Here is a 19,675-nt window from a genome sequence, read left to right as displayed (position 1 = left end):
TAATTCTTCTAATTCATTCCAAAAATTTAATTTAGAACTTATATCCAAACCTATTTGAGGAGCATAAGCACTTATAATATTAACAATCATATCATCAACAATAATCTTTAAAGATATAATTGTATCTCCAATCCTATTAATTTTATAACATTATCTTTTAAAGTCTTATCTATAATAACACCTACATCATTTCTAGTACGACTCTTACCCGAATACTAAAGTTTAAATCTTAAACTATCAATTTCCTTAGCCTTCTCTCCAACCCACTTAGTTTCCTGAATGCACAAAATATTTAACTTCCTACGAATCATAACATATATTAATTCCAATAATTTTCCTGTAAGGGAACATATATTCCAAGTTCCTATCCTAATTTTAGTTTCATGGACTAGCTTCTTTGCCCACATCCATCCTTGATGTGGGAACCCTTGCCTATTTAACACTGCACCCAGGCGTCGGTGCAGCGGCCCTTGCACACTTGTCACTGTATTCAGGCCATACAGCGCGTCGCTTCCAGGGGACGCCCTAGCATTAACACAATTTCTTAAAGGATTCATGTCATTATTGTTCGACAAGTTTTACGCTGGCTGTCGACTACCTAATGCAACCCTCCACTTTTCTCATCCAGAACATGGGACCAGGCAACGGCAGTATTTATATAAAATTTTCAAAATCTCATAAAATTATAATTATTGATGTGGACTCAAAATATTTGATCAAATTATAATATTTTCACTTTACTAATAGATATCCAACCAAACGACCTCTTATTATTCATAATGCACTAATTTTAGTTTAGTCTGCATACAGCCAACAAACAGAAATAATAGTTCTCATGAATTCACTTTGCAGACAACTAAATAACCTCATAGTATTTATTTTACACTGCATTTTCTTTTTTAGAAAACCAAATAGCCCCTTATTGAAAGTTGTTTACTTTTAATCATAAGGAAGTTTATTTGTTTTATTTCTCATTGTACTCCTTGCAAAAACTAGGCATTATTATTCCGAAAAAAAAGTTAAATTTAATCGTTATAGTACATATATACTAAATTTTAGTAAAATTATCATATGAAGGACTCAAGGACACTTATTCCTCTAATAAAGGCATTTCTATCTTCAAGGATAATTTCTATCTTCAAGGATAAGTTGTACAAACAATAGTTCAATTTCTTTAATTCAAAATAATAGAACAGATAAATTTATTTATTTATTTTTTTTTTTTTCCCTTAGAGATAGGATACGAAATGAGCATATACGTGAAAAGGTTGGAGTAGCTCCAGTAGAAGATAAGATTAGAGAGAGTCGCCTTAGATGGTTTGGTCACATAAAACATCGGCCTTGTGATGACCCGGTTAGGAGAGTAGAGGTATTAGATTTGACTTGTGTTAAGAAAGGTAGGGGTAGACCTAAAAAGACTTGGTTAGAAAATATTAGGAATGACCTTTCTTTATTAGATTTAAACGAGAATTTGACTTTTAATAGGACACAATGGAGAAAAAGGATTCATGTAGCCGACCCCACGTAGTGGGATAAAGGCTTGATGTTGTTGTTGTTGTTGTTGTAGGGTTCAAATCATCCCTCTCCCCCGACACACACACATAAATCCCTCATCCCTCTCCTAAAACACATGCAAGAAAATCCCAATAACCCAACCTAGCCCATTTACCTTGGCAATCCATTGCATATGGGAAATAATCTACTTTTAGACAAATGTCATCTAACAATATACATTTGCACTGATTAACTGGGTCTGGATTAAGCATGTAATGCAGTGGATATATCCATATCTGGATAAAAACACTAGAACAATTATCTAGAATATGTAAATCAATTTTATCCAAGCAATAAGCCACATTCGTGTATTCCTATACACAAATAAAAAGCAATTCATACCTTCAAGGCCCTCCCCGACCAATTAGCAACACCACTTTTCTTCCAACGTTTACGTCGAGATATTGTCATAGCCCTTGCAATGGCAACTTTTTGAGTTCTGGTAAAAGAACCGCCAATACTTAAATAGTCTTCTCCATCTTTTGTACTTGGTTCATCCTATTCAATGTTATATGCCAAAAGACAAAAATGCATCGCATGGTTAAATCCAATGATTAAAATGTCAGGACAAGATCAAAATAAATCAGAACACCTAAAATGCTACCACCACAATCCATGAAGCCAAAGAAGTACATTCATTCTACAGAATTTGACTAAATGAACCATAGAGCTCCTTGACCATCGGATGAACGGACATATAGCAGACAGTAGAATATGAGAAAGTGTCACAAAATCTCAAGTGAAGTTTACATCACTTGAAATGTACTCCAATTGTCCAATTAGTCTTAAAAATAACTCAATGGTATGTATTTTTGCAACTCTCTTCTTCAACAAGGAGGTCGTTTACTTTAATGGTTAGATCTTAAACTAGATGACTTTAAAAAAGGAATGAACACTTAATGAAACGTATAACAAAGGGATCAATATCCTTTAAACAAATGCATTTTTAAGTACTTCATACAAATCAATGTGCGCAGTGAAAAAGTAAACTTTAATTACCTCTATGTGCTGATCCAGAGTAGCTATCATCATTAGTTTGGAACCATCAGTTATCTGCACTGACCTCAAACTCACTACATCTGCATGAATTTTGCCTGTAACAAGGAGTGAAAACATTTTTCAATTTTGGCTAAATATAATAATTGCATCTTTAGTTTTATCATGGTGCAGAACTAACATAAGCCAGCCTTGATATTAGTTGTATCAAGAAGCATCCAATTAGAATCACATAAGAGAAACATCAGCGCTAGAAGAGAAAATGTTTGATGGTTTCTGTTAGGAAGTGGATGCACTTTTTCTCGAAATCAGCGAACGACAATAAGAAATTAGGAAGAAAAATACACCAAAACTATTTTTATTACAAGATATATTAAAGAAAATAGCAAGATACAATTGGATCTTCAATTCGAGAGGAAGATCAGGCTCTCCCAAATCCCTAGCTTCTATCTAGAGCCCAAATAACCTCAAAAATTCTAATTTCAGCAAGCTCCAAAAATAATCTGAAATCACCCCATAGTTTTTCCTCCCAAATCAGCCCCCTTTCCCTGTATAAATCTCTCTCAGATTTGAATTCAAATTAGATTTATTTTCATAATTAATTTCCTCTCAATTGTAATTAAAACTTTTCTAATCAATCCCCCTTAATTCCTCCTTTTCTCTAAATAATTCCCTCTTAGATTTTGAATTTAAATTAGATCTCTTGCCCTAAATAATTCCTTCCCAAATGTAATTAAATTTTTTTTTAAACAATTCCCCTTTGATTAAGAACCTTCCTAAATAGTTCCATCTTAATTAGGAAACTTCATAATTTCCTCACAATTAAATCGACTGGTCTAACAGTTTCACGTAAGAGTTTTTTCTTCGAAAAGCTTTAGAGCTTGTTCCATTCCTCTCTTCTTCTTGGGAAAGCTTGCGAGCTTGTCCTCTCTTTTGTCTCAGCTTCTTACCTCTTTCTTCTCTCCGCAAGTGACCACCCCATCTGTATATTTATTCTCAATGAATGCAAGCTTCTTTAGGTGTTGTTTTAAGTGTTTCATGCTATTATTATCAATGTATTAGTTGTTTAAATGTCATTTGTGTCATTGTATTTTTATTTTGTGTTTCTCTTTCGTGATCAAGGGTCTCCTACTTGTTTTGGGAGCTTTTGGTTGCATCAGCCCTCAAGAAGCTTCTTTATCATCTCCTCCATGATGGCAAATTTTTCATCGATCTTCTCATGGATGGCTGAAATAGCTCTTCGAAACTTAAAATCTTTACAAAATTAGATTTCAATTGTCTGATCTCTCCTAACTTTTCTACCTTTCTTCCCGCCATAGGTACCCAGATCGTGCTCTAATACAAATTTGATAGGAAGTGGATGCACTTTTTCTCGAAATTAGAGAACGACAATAAGAAATTATGAAGAAAAACACACCAAAACTATTTTTATTACAAGATGTATTAAAGAAAATAGCAAGATATAGTTGGATCTTCAATTCGAGAGGAAGATCATGCTCTCCCAAATCCCTAGCTTCCAGCCAAAGCCCAAATAACCTAAGAAATTCTAATTTCAGCAAACTCCAAACATTATATGAAATCACCCCATAGTTGGCCTTAAATAGGCTACCATAATTCCATCTCAAATCAACCCCCTTTCCCTATATAAATCTCTCTCAGATTTCAATTCAAATTAGATTTATTTTCATAATTAATTCCCTCCCAATTGTAATTAAGACTTTCCTAAACAATCCCCCTTAATTCCTCCTTTTCCCTAAATAATTCTCTCTTAGATTTTGAATTTAAATTAGATCTCTTGCCCTAAATAATTCCCTCCCAAATGTAATTAAAAATTTTTCTAAACAATTCCCCTTTGATTAAGAACCTTCCTAAATAGTTCCCTCTTAATTAGGAAACTTCATAATTCCGTCCCAATCAAATCGACTGGTCTAATAGTTTCATATAAGGGTTATCCCCCTAATTTTCCTGACATCAAAAGCTCACTCGACCCATTAATTTGAATTGTACCGTGTGACAGGAGACAATGTTTAAGAATAACTTTTATATCTGTGTATACAGTTAATAAAACCATACTAGAATCAAGAATGCAAGGAAACTCATAACGGATATTGAATTCATGATTAAAAGAAAGTGAAAACGATCAAAATGGTTCATTAACTTTTTATGAATGATAAAAATGATCCCCAACTATATTAAAGGATCATTTTGATCCCTCAAGTCTTTAAAAAGAAATCAAAATTATCTAATTATAAGACTATTTTAATATAATCCTATGGGCCTATAAATTGATTTAGCCATCAAATGGTAAACAATAAATTTCTTAACCAAACAACATGTGTGGCTACTATATAGTATGCTAAAAACTCAGCCAGCAGGGTCAGAGAAATCACGTGTTTGCTTCACATGTTTAAAATATATTACATCACTTGACATCATAAAAAATTTTCTAATGGAACTTTTTATTATATGAATTGGTAAATCTGAAATAATAGTCCAGTAGTTGAGGTTCATGGGCATTAGGGGTGCAAACGAGTCGAGTCGAGCTCGAGTCAGGTGGTGTTCGAGCTCGACTCGCGAGTCAAATATCGAGCTCGAACTCGACTCGCGACACAGACTACAGCCGAATATTTTTTTTAGATTTAAAATTAATAAAAATAATAATTATTTAATTTTATATAAAAAAAAAATTATTCAAGCCGGCTCGCGAGCTCACGAGCCGAGCCGGGCTCAAGCTCGAACTCGAGCTCGTTTACCAAACGAGCTCAAGTTTGAGCTCGAGCTCGACTCGTGAGCTCGATAAGCTCGGCTCGCGAGCTCATAAACGAGTCGAGCTCGAGCCGGCTCGGCTCACTTACACCCCTAATGGGCATTGAATAAACAAGCATGTAATTTTTAGTTCTTAAGTAGCCAATCACTTTCTTCACAACTTACAAATTATCACTACTAAGGTTAGATAAATATTAACCAGAGAGATTCAATATGAAAGCAATATCAACGACATAGGTAAAAATTTCTTGCTATTTGGTACTGCAAAAGAAATACGGAATGAAGGCAAAGAGACTTACTCTAGCTCTGAAAATACTTCAGAGTTGTTTCAAGTTGAATCAATACTTCATGACTTCCACCAAGGAAAATAATTTGTTACTCCATATTACAACACACTCACACGATATTAGCAATAACTTTGACTTGTTCGAAACTCACTCATGGACATGTCTAGAAGGTATAGTGATGTACAAGCAGATTGTGGAATAAAAAAGGTTGTTCAAGTTTTTCTTAGGACTTAACAGGGAGTTGGATGATGTTTGAGTTCGAATCATAGGCACTAAACCACTACCGAATCTTAGGAAGGCTTTCTCAGAGGTTAAGCATGAAAAAATTATAAAGTGATGATGGGATCTAAGGAATAATCCGCATCAACGTTGGATGCATATGCCCTTGTTGTCAAATCATCTACTAGTAATGGTGGAGATCATCAAAAATAGGAAAGGCCTCGGTGTGATTACTATAATAAACCAGGTCATTATAAAGAGACTTGCTCGACTCTTGTTCTCGAGCCTAGCCCATTTAACAAATAGCAGATGGATTTGCTACAAAATTGTTTAGTCAAATTGGCAGTGGTATCATTATTGGGATAGGTTTGGCTTCTCAAACAGATTCGCATACTACCTTCACTGCTAACATATGAAACATGAGGCTGTGAATAGTCAACACTAGTGCTTTTGATTATATGTCAGGAAATGCTATCGTTCTCCAAAATTATAAGCCAAGTAGTGGTCGCTCGTTCATCCGTTACTGATGGTTCAAATTCTAAAATTGTTGAAAGAGGTTCCATCCATCTTATTAAAGAATTGTATCTCAATTTTGTCCTCCATGTTCCAAACTTGGATTGTAATCTTTTGTCCATTAGTAAATTGGTTCGTGACCTTCAATGAGTTACTAAATTTTATCCAAACTTGTGTGTTTTTTAGAACTTGAAATTGGGGAAGATGGTGCTATATATCCTCCCATGTAACTGATCCTCAAACCAAGTTTCTCAAGCAAGTTGCATCCAATCTTAGAGTATATTTGAAATTTTCAATTATGTGTCCAATTCAAATATCAATAAAGATGGTGAGATTATATTGTTACACTATCATCTTGGTTATCTTAGTTTTGTGTATCTTGCAAAATTGTTTCCTAAATTGATTCTTAATAAAAATTCTACATCTTTTCATAGTGAAACTTGTCAGATTACAAAGCTTACTCAAACTATATATCCTCAAATTCCATACAAAACTTCAAGTGCCTTTTCTTTGATCCATAATGATGTATGGGGGCCATCAACAATAAAAAATGTTTTGGCATCAATGGCTTGTGACATTAGTTGATGATCATACAAGGACAACTTGGGTTTTCCTTATGAAAGAAAAGTCTAAGTTAGGCAAATGTTTTAAACCTTCAATCTTATGGTTCAAAATCAATTCAACTTCAGAATTCAGGTACTCAAGTCAAACAATGCTAGAGAATACTTCACTAGTAGTCTCAATACATACCTTCAGAATCATGGGATTATCTACATAAGTTCTTGTGTTGACACCACTCAACAAAATGGGATGGCAAAGCATAAAAATAGAAGTCTCTTGGAGGTTGCCCGATGTCTTATGTTTTCCTCTAATATTACCAATAATTTATAGGGGGTACTCATTCTCACAACTACCAATTTGACCAATCGCATGCCATCCATAGCTCTTAATTTTAAATCTTCATGTCAACTTCTTCTAAAAATTTTTCATCACACCCATGCAGCTTTGCCTGATTTACCACTCAATGTATTTGATTACACGGCATTTGTTCATGTGTATTCTTAACACTATAGCAAATTTGATCCTAGAGTCAATAAGAGTATTTTTCTAGAGTACTCTCCAACTCAAAAAGGGTACAAATGTTATTCTTCAACGAACAAAATATTTTACACCACCATGAATGTGTCTTTCTTTGAACATGCATCCTTCTATCCCAAATCTCATGTTCAAGGGGAGAGCATGAATGAACATCAAGTTTAAGAGTTCTTTCTTGAGTCTATTCCCTTTGCCCACTCAAAGTCACCAAGTTCTTCTCTTCCCGTGCTTATGCCCGGATACCATACATAAGACTTGTTCACACCCGTTGATGTAGGACTATGAATGCTTTAAATGATTGATATAAGTATTTGCACGCTTTCAAGTAAGAGCAATAAAAGAATTAACATAATTAAAATGTTAGCCACTTAACAAAAATGGAAAACAAGAAAGGGGTGTCTTAGTTTAGGCCAAGTCATACAATAATAGTTAGGATCACAAAATAATTATATAATTCAACATAAGCAAATATAGAGGATTTCCAATAACATTACTAGATTAACAACGAGATTAGCTACATAGAGAAGTTCATCACTCACCCTACATTTTTTGAGCTTTAGCGGAGAGCTTTGCAAGATTCTTTATGCTTGATATACAATCACAACCGAAGGAGAACATGAAGGAAAATGAGGGGGAAAGAGTTCACCCTTGTCTTGGCGTGGCGGTGATCTGCCACTGAACGGTGGAAAGTTGTTCTTCGATGGCGTTTGAAAGACTGAATATGATGCACTCTAAGTATTCCTCTACGGAATTATCTACCTCCGAATTAACGTCGAAAAAGGGTGATCGGAGGATGTCGACAAAGCCTTGTTCGTTGTAGACGAAGCCGGCGTTGCGTTCATGATCGGCCATGCATAAGATATGTGGCGTTGAAGTACTGTGGAAGACACTCTTTGTTGTCCTTGAGGATTCTCTTTGAGAGAAAAAAGTTTCTCCAAGGAATCCAAGTAGAAAAAGGGATGGGAGGGTGGTCAGCCAAGGTAGGAGGCTAGGGAGAGTTTAGGTTTAGATTTTGAAAGGTTGAGGATGGAGGGAAATTAGGTAAAGCGTTTCCTTAATTAATCCTCTTGATTTGGGAGGATTAATGAGGGATTAGATACAGGAGGGGCTGGTAGGAGGGAGGGAAGGAATTTGAATTAATTCCAATGGGAGATGCTTCCTTTTGGAAGGAATTTAATTAAGCGGGGGCAAGGGGAATTCGGCTAAGAGAGAGAGGGGAAAAGGTGTCTAGGTTCAATGTATTTGGACATAGGGCTTTAATTAATCAATTAATTCATATTTGATTAATTGATTTGATTGTGATCCCTTTCCAAAAATAAGTTTATCCAATATGAAAGAATTTGAAATTTAAATTCAATTCTCTTCCAAATTGGAGTTGACTAAATAAGGAAAGTAGGGGTGAAGGAGGCCAACGGTTTGGGTGGGGAAGGAGAAGGAAGGCGGCTATGGGGTTGGGTATGGGGGCTCTCGGCCACGTGGAGGGAGGAGGGGTGGGGTTGGTGTGGGCCGGCGGCAAGGGAAGGAGGAGGAGGAGGAATAGAAGAAAGAAGATAGTAAGGAAAACCAAGAGATTACCTGATGGTGGCTGTTGGGTACTTCCCTAGGCCTCTCCTAGGCTTCACCTCTCTCAATTCTCTTAAACTCTCCCAATGAACACAAGAGCAGAAATTTTCTGTAATAATTCTTCATTAACTTGAAAAGAAACATAAGGGGTTTATAAATAACCTCACACAATAATAGAAAACTAAAATACAACGTTTCCCCTAAGGTTTACATATGACCAGACCCTTAAGTAAGAGTAAAAATGGAAAAAGCAAACAAATAAAACAAATACATATAATGAATCAAAAATAGATCGGTGCAATCATGGCCGTGGATTGTTGGCCATGTCTCTGATATACCTTCCATGATCGGATGTCCCCATCACCCATGCCTGTTCAATTACCAATTCAGCCACACAAATGTTTCTTCCCTCATGCCTGTTCAATCTATGGCTCAACAACTTGCTAAGGAGAATTTTCAAGTCTACATCAGGAGGGGAAAAAGATAAGAGCTAAAGCACGGATCACAACAAGCATGTGGCAAGATTTTGACTCAATTTCAAGTCCACGAGAAGAAAAGATAGGTATAAATAAAGTTAAAGATGTGCAAATTTTCAACATTGATGACTCTACCATGTCGATTGCAATGAGGAAGGGTATTAGGATATGTACAAGTCATCCAATTGAGAATTATGCTACTTATGAAGAACTATCACCATCTTTCAGAACATTTACTACTTGTCTTGATGATAGTCAGGTTCCTAGCACAATACAAAAGGCATTACAAAATTCAAATTGGAAGAAAGCAGTACAAGATGAGATTGATGCACTTGAGAAGAATGGAACATAAACTATTGTTGATTTGCCATCTGAAAAAGGCCTGTGGGGTGCAAGTAGATTTAACTATAAAGTATAAAACAGATGGATCAGTTGAAAGATTCAAGACTCGATTGATAGCAGAGTATTTACACAATCCTATAGGATAGACTAAAAAGAAATTTTTGCTCCTATTGCAAAGTCTAACACTATTAGAACTCTTCTCTCATTGAGTATTAATCAAGATTGGTACTTGCAACAATTAAAAATATCTTTCTAAATGGTGACCTTGAAGTAAAAGTTTACATTGAAATCCCACTTGATTTTGAAAAAACTATGGAAAATAAGCAAGTTTGCAACGTCAAGAAGTCATTATATGGCCTTAAACAATCTCCCCGAGCCTGGTTTGATAGATTCACAAAGGTTGTTTTGAAGCTAAGCTACATACAGAGCCAAGTTGATCATACTCTATTTGTCAAGAAATCTCACGCCGAGAAAATTGCTATATTAATAGTCTATATCGATGATATTATTCTATCTGCGAATGATGTGAAAGAATTACAAAATTTAAAGAAGTACTTGTCGAAAGAGTTTGAAGCTAAAAATTTAGGAAATCTTAATTCCTTGAAATGTAAGTGGCTAGATCAAGAAAGGGTATTATTTTTCTCAAAGAAAATATATTGTAGATCTTCTTAAGGAGACTATTATGCTTCGATACAAATATGTTGATATTCCTATGGACAATCACATGAAACTTGGCATTGAAAAATAAAGTACATCTGTAGATTGTGGGTGGTATCAAAGACTTGTTGGGCATCAGATCTATCTTTCATACACTCAGCCAGATAACAGTTTTGTAGTGAGTGTTGTAAGTCAATTCAAACACAGTCAAACAAAGGAACACATGAAAGCAATCTACAGGATTCTTAGATACTTGAAGATGAAATCAAAGAAAGGCTTATTCTTTAGAAAGATAGAGAATTGGAACACTAAATGTATTTAGATGAAGATTGGGCAAGAAACATCCTTGACATATGATCAACTTCTGGGTATTGTTCTTTTTATGGGGTAGTCTTCTTACCTGCAGTAAGAAGCAATAAATGATAGCATGAAGTACTGCAGCAGCTGAGTAGAGAATGCTAGCATAGAGAATTTGTGAAGGGATTTGGATAAAAAGGTTTATCTAAGTGAACTAAAATAAATGAGTTCATCTCCTATTATGATGATGTGTGATAATAAGACATCTATCAGCGTAGCTAAGAATTTCATGCATAATGATAGGACTAAGCACATTGAAATTGATAGACACTTGATCATAGAGAAGGTGAATAGTGAGATTATTAAATTGAAATACATCCCCACCAAGTAACAAACTGCAGACATCCTTACTAAAGCTCTACCTAGACCTAACTTTGAAAACTTGATTTGCAAGTTTGAATTATATGATATATATTCTCCATCTTAAGGATAAGTGTAAAACTCGAAAAATCACAAATTGTGACATCGCATGCTTTTCGATGCGCCGCGACAAAATTTAAGTGAATTTTTCAAAGTTATTGGAATTCGACAGAATTAATTTTATAAAATTTTACGCAAACTTTAGAGTGAATTGATATATATAACCAATATTTAATTTCGCTTAATTTGAGAGATAAAATGTTAGAAATCTCTTAATACCCAAATTACCCTTAAGCATTACAAAAGCGAATATGTTTTAAGTGAGGGAAAAAGGGGTACTTTGGTAATCCCTAACTCCCTTAATTTGTGAAGAGGTCGATCCATCTTCACTTCACTCGCCCATTTCATTCGCTCTTTTGTTCAGCCAAACCGAAGGGGAGAGGGCGGACGCACAGGAGGCGACGAGAGGAGGCTCTGGCAGCCATTCGTGTAGGAATTTGTAGGGAAGACTAAGGGAAGGTTAAGGTGAGTTGTATTCTAGTGATTTCTCATGTTTTTCTAGAGTTTTCTTTAAGAGAAAAATCTAGGGTTTGAGAGAAACTTCAAATTTCTTTAAGAGGATACTATGATAGGTTTAGGAGATGATCTTAAACATGAAAATGTGGTTTTTCACCAAAAATATTAAGTTGAAAAAATTAGGGCTTTTACATATTATTGAAATTTTAAGAAATTACTTGAGAAGCTATATTTCAAATGATCATAGGAAGGTTTCTAATAAAATAGATTAGAGTTTTTATACAAAAAATCATTTTTAATAATTTTAATTTAATTTAAATCCGAAAATATATTGATTTAATTATTAATTAGGTGTAAAGGAAATTTCGGCCTGCTTATCTGAGGGAATCAATGAAAATATAATTTTCAAAAATATGGTTTTTAAATAAAACCGAATATAAAAATTATTTAAAATTAATTTAGGGTTTGGTGAATGTCAAATTTTGGGTAAATTGGAGCTTTTAAATGAAAACAATAGATGTTTGAGATTAGGGATGGTTAAATTTTAAAATTATAATAAAAATATAATTTTCATAAATGTTTAGGCAAATTAAATTCATAGGTTTTAGATATGAAAATTAGAGAGAGAGGGGGAGAGAGAGAACTTAGAGTGGTTTAAAATGAGAAGAAGAATTTTTAATTTAGATTTATTAAGTAGATTTTTTAAAAAAGAAATTAATGCTTATAGGTAATAATCGTGGATCTCGAAGGAAGGTGTTCGAGCGGAGTAATCAAATTCTTTAAATTGAAGTGAGTACTCATGGTTCTTTATTACAGTGATATCTTTGTTTTCTCTCCAATTTTATGTTTTGAAAGTCCAAGCATGTTTATGAAATTTTTATGGTTACTTTAAATCATGATTATATTATTTTTATCTTATGATTGATCATGCAATTTATATGTTATACTTCATGATATTATCACATAAAGTTCTTATGTTATAGAAATGAATATGATATGATTGTTATATTGAGTGATTGCATGTCCATGTTGAATTGATGGAACTCATCCTCTTATGGTACTAGCTGGGGACGCTGTACTCGTGCACGTTAAAATGATAAAGATTATGGAAAAGAAAATTGTAAAGAAGTACTTTTATGGTACTAGATGGTGGTTCCTGTGACAGTTATACTAGATATGAAATGAGAAAGTTACGAATAATGATATGATGAATATAAAATGAATATGAAGGGTATGAATTTATAATTTATGTGTATGTTTAATGTTATGTTTATAGGAAGAAAATTTTATGATATGTTTTAATGAAATGTGGCATCTAGCATTTTACTCATTATGCCTTGAATTATTATAGTTTAGAGTCATATTTTACTTACCAAGCAGTCTTATTGTTAGTTGTTAAAATTTTTCAGGTAATTATTTTAATCTTAATCAATAGAAGAGGTGGAAACGTGTATCGTATGAGAGGCGCACCTGAAGAAAGGTAATTATATGAATCTTAATTATTTTATATTTATGTGTTTTCGAATTTAATATTTTAGTAGCTTTTTTAAATGTTATAGTGATAGATTTATAGATTAGATAATTTAGTCTACCGTCCGACCTCCGTTCCTGCCTCGTCTATGCGAGCTTATCGGGTCGGGTCATGATAAAAGTGGTATCAGAGTAAAGGTTTAAGAATATTGATTAATATGAAAGAGCTAATAGGATGATTATATATGTTAGAGAAGGTAGAGGGTATGTGTGTTATAGATTATTAATTTTATTTTATCGCGTTATATCTCAGCGCCATGGATCCTAAAAATGATATCACTAATGGCAATATAAGAGAAATTATGAGGGAGATACCAATTGTACCAGAGCCTTCAAGTAGTAGCATCAATGCTACTATAGAATCTTTTACGCAAATGATAGCAGCAATGACCCAAATGATTAAGAACACTCAGACCCAGGTTGGTGTTAGTGGAAGCTCTCCAATATATAAAAATTTAAAGTTGTTCCAATATATGAGCCTCCGATGTTTTCAAGTGGTGGACCAATAGGGGCAGAAGATTAGGTGATGAGGATAAAGAAGATTCTAGAGGGTATGTCCTGCCCTGAAGATAGAAGGGTTACTATTGCTGCTTTTGCTTTTGATGGTGAGGTAGAAATGTGGTGGAGAAGCCAGCTACATAAGACTTTTGGAGGGCGACCCAGCAGTCAAATCTCATGGGAAGAGTTTCTAAAAGTGTTCCGAGATTGGTATGTAACTATGTCAGCTAGAAGACAGATGCAAGAAATTCAGCAGATTGGTACAAGGTGATAGAAATATTACTCAGTATGAGGTCGAGTTCACTAGACTTTCCAGATATGTCTCACATTTGCTATCTAATGCAGAAGAAAAGTGTCATCGTTTCTTATCTGGCTTGAAGGATATAATTAGCCAACATTTGATTCCTTTTGGCATTGAGGATTATTCTACTCTGATAGAGAGTGCTCGAGAGATTGAGTCAGATTTGCAACTACTCGGAAGAGAAGGGATCAGCATAAAAGGAAGAATTTTGAAGAGGATATACAAAGCAATCAGACTGAGGGATCAAATAGGAAGAAGCCCAAGTTTAGTCCTAGTGGAGTCAGTGGTGCAACTGTAAGTAAAGTTATGGAAGCTTGTGCTAAGTGTGGCAAATTGCATAAGGGTGAATGTTTAATTGGTTCTAACAGTTGATATTGGTGTCATCAGCCTGGACACAGCAAAAATTTTTCCTGCATTGATTCAGAAGACTTCAAGAGAAATAAGATCAATTGAAACACCTTCACAGAGGAACTTTAGCAAACAAAAGATAATAAAACCATCAGTTGCAAGTTCAGTGCAAAATCAAACCAGGGAGAATATTCGATCGTGAGTTTATACTTTGACTCAGCAAGAGCCTAATGAATCCGTAGATGCTGCCAAGGATAGTTGAGATGACTTTTATTTAAGTTGTGACTTGTAATATTAAATATGGTGTTTTGGATTTAGTAGGTTATCTTGTTATGTTATGTTAGATATTTTGGGTTGTTAAGATTATTTTGTTATGATATATCATATTTCTAATTTATTAAATTCCAATGTTGAAGTTTATGTTAAATGGAATGAAAGATGTTGGTTGATTGTATAACTAGAAGTTGTGAGTAAATTTCGAGGACAAAATTTTTGTTACGAGGGAAGAATTGTAAAACCTGAAAAATCTCAAATTATAACATCGCACGCTTTTTTATGCGCCACGACGAAATTTAAGTAAATTTTTTAAAGTTAGAAATTCAACGGAATTAATTTTATAAAAGTTTACGCAAAATTTGGAGAGAATTGATATATAGAACCTATATTTAATTTCTCTCAATTTGAGAGATAAAAATGTTAGAAATCTCTTAATACCCAAATTACCCTTAAGCATTACTAAAGCGAATATATTTTAAGAGAGGGGAAAAGGGTACTTTGGCAATCCCTAACTCCCTTAATTTGTGAAGAGGCCGATCCCTCTTCACTTCATTCACCCATTTCATTCGCTCTTTTGTTCGACCAAACTGAAGGGGAGAGGGCGGACGTACGGGAGACAACGGGAGGAGGCTTCGGCGGCCGTTCGTGGAAGATTTGTAGATAAGACTAAGGAAAGGTTAAGGTGATTTGTATTCTACTGATTTCTAATATTTTTGAAGAGTTTTCTTTTAGGGAAAAATATAAGGTTTGAGGGAAACTTAAATTTTTTTTAAGAGAATACTATGATAGGTTTAGGAGATGATTTTAAACATGAAATGAGATTTTTCACCAAAAATATTAAGTTGGAAAAATTAGGGCTTTTCATATTATTGAAATTTTAAGAAATTTCTTGAGAAACTATGTTTCAAATGATCATATGAAGGTTTCTAATAACATAGATTAGAGTTTTTATACAATATGTCATTTTTTATAATTTAAATTTAATTTAAATCAAAAAATATATTAATTTAATTATTAATTAGGTGTAAGGGGAATTTCCGCATGCTTATATAGGAAATCAATAAAAATATAATTTCCAAAAATATGATTTTTAAATAAAACCAAAAATAGAAATTATTTTAAATTAATTTAGGGTTTGGTGAATGTCAAGTTTTGGGTAAATTGGGGCTTTTAGATGAAAACGATAGATATATAAGATTAGGGATGATTAAATTTTGAAATTATAATAAAAATATAATTTTGATAAATGTTTAGGGAAATTAAATTCATAGGTTTTAAATATGAAAATTAGAGAGAGAGGGAGTGAGAGAAAACTTAAGAGTGGTTTAAAATGAGAAGAAAAAATTTTAATTTAGATTTATTATGTAGATTTTTTAAAAGAGAAATTAATGCTTATAGGTAATTATCGTGGACCTCGAAGAAAGGTGTTCGAGTAGAGTAATCAAATCCTTTGAATCGAAGTGAGTACTCATGGTTCTTTATTACAATGATATATATGTTTTATCTCCAGTTTTATGTTTTGAAAGTCCAAGCATGCTTATGAAATTTTTATAGTTACTTTAGATCATGATTATGTTATTCTTGTCATATGATTGATCATGCAATATATATGTTATACTTCATGATATTATCACAAAAAGTTCTTATGTTATAGAAATGAATATGATATGATTGTTATATTTAGTGATTACATGTGCATGTTGAATTAATGGAGCTCAACCCCTTATGGTACTAGCTGGGGACATACTCGTGCACGTTAAAATGGTAAAGGTTATGAAAAAGAAAATGGTAAAAGATCACATTTATGGTACTAGACGCTGACTCCTGTGGCGGTTGTACTATATATGAAATGAGAAAGTTATGAATAATGATATGATGAATGTAAAACGAATATGAATGATATGAATTTATGATTTATATGTATGTTTACTGTTATGTTTATAGGAAGAAAAATTTATAAATATTTTAATGAAATGTGACATCTAGCATATTACTCATTATGTATTGAATTACTGTAGTTTAGAGTCATGTTTTACTTACTAGCATTGTCTTACTGTTAGTTGTTAAAAATTTTCATGTATAATTATTTTAATCTTAATGAATAGAAGGGGTGTAACGTGTATCGTAGGAGAGGCGCGTCTGAAGAAAGGTAATTATATGAATCTTAATAATTTTATGTTTATGACTTCGAATTTAATGTTTTAGTGACTCTTTTAAATGTTATAGTGATAGATTTAGAGATGAGATATCTTAGTCTACTGTCCGACCTCCGTTCTCGTCTCGCCTATGCGAGCTTACCGAGGCGGGTTCGTGACAATAAGTGTTAAATATTTGAAAGTCAAAGTTGGGAAATTACTTTAAGGAAAATATTTTTAGAAATCAAAGAAGAGATCAATTATGATCTTCATTTATGATCATGTTTTTATTTTAGGAAAATATTTTCAAGAACAAAATGAGAGATCAATTGTGATCTCCTGTGATTCTGATTTCTAATTTTTAGGCAAAATTTATTCTCCTATGATTTTATTTTCTAAATTTTAGAAAAGAATTAAGCTAGTTAGTTATTTCTTTTATAAAAACACTTTTTAGTATATATATATATATATATATATATATATATATATGTAGTACTTTTTTTCAAACAAGAAGAATAATCAATTAAAAAATTCTTCAGTAACCAATAAAATATATATCCATGTTTGGACAAATGTTGCATCATTGTTTCAACATGGTAGAGATGCAGTTCGAGACAACCACAAACACAAAATTTTGGGCTAGGGCCTCTAATTGTTCATAGCAAAAATGTGTTTTAGAAACTTATGGATTGGGTGCTCCATTGAGGATGCATAAAAATATTATGATTGCTTCTCCCTATTCAAAATCTTGCAAGTTAAACTTGGTCATCATGCTTATGAACAAATCCTTTAAGATAGGATTACGCCCATTCAGTTACACCACTACTAAATGGCATAGTGCATTGACTATTGAAGAATTATTCCAAAACTTTCCAAGTATTTGGCAAGTGGACCCTTCTGCAATCCAACGATATCATGCTTGTCATGGTACTTATCTACACAATCAAGCTGGAATTTTTTAATTACTTTTTCAGTTTTTCAAACAACTTTCAACTTTAGCCTTGAAGACTTTAAATGACAATATTAAAATTGTTATTAATATGGAAAGTCCTTTCATAATTAATTGGTTAATAGAGGACCTATTTTCTTCTATTTTTCTTAATAGAGGTAATTTAATAATTAAGGGGTCTAAAAACTATGAGATAATTTACTAATAAATAGGCCTTCATTTAAAGAGAATGAGAGTTTTTTTAGATTTAATTTTTAGGTAATCCTAAGATTTATGGTGGATTCTCTATCTAGGAGAGATGAAGTTGAAAATGAATCAGAATGAGTACAAGAATTTGCTAAATGAAGCTTATAGATATCACCTAGACTTTCTCTTTTGGTGTCAAGTTGTATCCGGAGATACAAGGATCAAGAAACAGACAAATTTGGGATTCTTGCTATTTCCGGATGTTTACGACGGATTCCAGACGCCTGCAGCTACGCACTTAAGAGATATTCATGAGGTAAACATGTGAAACAAGTGTATCTTGAAGCCATAAAATTATCTTGGACAAATTCTCTGTATATCCAATATAATTATTAGTAATGACACTTTATTTTCCTTTGCACATGTCACTGGCTTGGGTTTTTGGACGATTACTATAGGAGGGGCTGGAATTTTCAACAAATTTTTCTCTCAACCCAAGATCTGGAGAGAACATCAGGAAAGACTTGAGGTTCAATCATTATTACGCATATGCAAAACTGCACACTTGTTTTAAAAATCAAAAAGGTGAATATTAACTTATTCTTGGTTCAAGAACACTAACGTATAACAAGTTCTTTGCTTTTAACTAATGTATTCATCTTATAAAATATGTTCTTCAATAGATAATTCATTAAGCGTTGAGGGATGAGAATGCTCAAGTGGATGAGTGCCTTTACACTTAGAGATAGAATGTGAAGCAAGTATATACATGAAAAGTTGAAGTATCAAACGATAAGGTTAAAAAATTAAACCTTCATACACAATATCTCTCTAAATTTAATTAGTTAACCTGGCTATGCAAAAGGAATAAAATTAAAATGACAAAATGATGTTTAGTGCAATATTCCATTGGTAAGAAATTGCAAGAGGTTTGATGCGACATAATTCCTATGGATGAATAACATTTAGTTTAGGACATCCATGATAATATGATAGGCATACTATCCATGGTTGTTTTGAAAATACGTATTCAATATAACAATAAGGAAAGCAGTTAGTACTGATAAAAGAAGATCTCAAGTAGGATGCTTAAATTGATTTGGTAGTCTCCAAATCTTGAGAGTTACACAAGACTTTCAATCAGCGTATGGACTTGAAATTCTGGGAAAAAAATATAAAGAAAAGCTATAGATAAATAGGACACCAATCATTGTTTCAAAAATACCAAGATATGTCTATCATTGTCGTATATTCAATATAAAGGACTAACATATATTCATTGTTGTAAAGGATTAAATGGTTTAAATAATTATATATAAACCCCAAATTTAGGTAAAAGAATCCCAAATTAGTTAACCCAACTCAGTTTTCAAGAACACAAACAAATAATGAATTAAATTTAGATTTGATACAAATCTTTACAGCCTTCTGTTGGTACGGCTTGCCAATTTTTCTTCAAGCCAACCTCTCAGCATACACGGGCTTGAAAGACCTACGAATAGGAGCAGCAAACATACTTGGAGGCCAGTTGAAACTGCCATGTTCCCAAAGCACTACTAGGTAGATATCTATTCATGAACAAAATTTATAAGCTGAACAATTTAGTTAAAAAACAGAGAACCTAATGAGAATTAGTTTTCTTGAGTCAATAAGAGTTTGATTTAGACCAATTGATTTCTAACAACAAATTTGCGGATTCACCTATGAACAACAATGGTCAAACCTCAAGTCTTCCCCAATGTTTCCTCTAA

At 33.2% G+C, this 19,675-nt stretch overlaps 1 protein-coding gene across 4 annotated transcripts in view; it reads right to left on the bottom strand.

Moving 5' to 3' along the window:
- LOC110101881 (LRR repeats and ubiquitin-like domain-containing protein At2g30105) overlaps positions 1 to 19,675 on the bottom strand; it is a 95,011-nt gene that overhangs the window by 54,157 nt on the left and 21,179 nt on the right. For 3 of the 4 annotated variants that reach the window (XM_020829973.2, XM_020829976.2, XM_020829974.2), the window contains exons 2-3: positions 2,554 to 2,648; positions 1,897 to 2,052 (exon numbers count right to left, since the gene is read on the bottom strand). In XM_020829973.2, coding sequence (XP_020685632.1) covers positions 1,897 to 2,052; positions 2,554 to 2,648 — 251 coding nt within the window. The remainder of the gene's footprint in view (positions 1 to 1,896; positions 2,053 to 2,553; positions 2,649 to 19,675) is intronic. The other variant, XM_020829977.2, reaches the window with a different exon arrangement.

This window comes from Dendrobium catenatum, unplaced genomic scaffold, assembly GCF_001605985.2.
Source record: "Dendrobium catenatum unplaced genomic scaffold, ASM160598v2 fragScaff_scaffold_974, whole genome shotgun sequence".
Lineage (NCBI taxonomy): Eukaryota > Viridiplantae > Streptophyta > Magnoliopsida > Asparagales > Orchidaceae > Dendrobium > Dendrobium catenatum.
The sequence above is the reverse complement of the archived record's forward strand: the minus strand, read 5'-3'. Positions and strand labels throughout refer to the sequence as shown.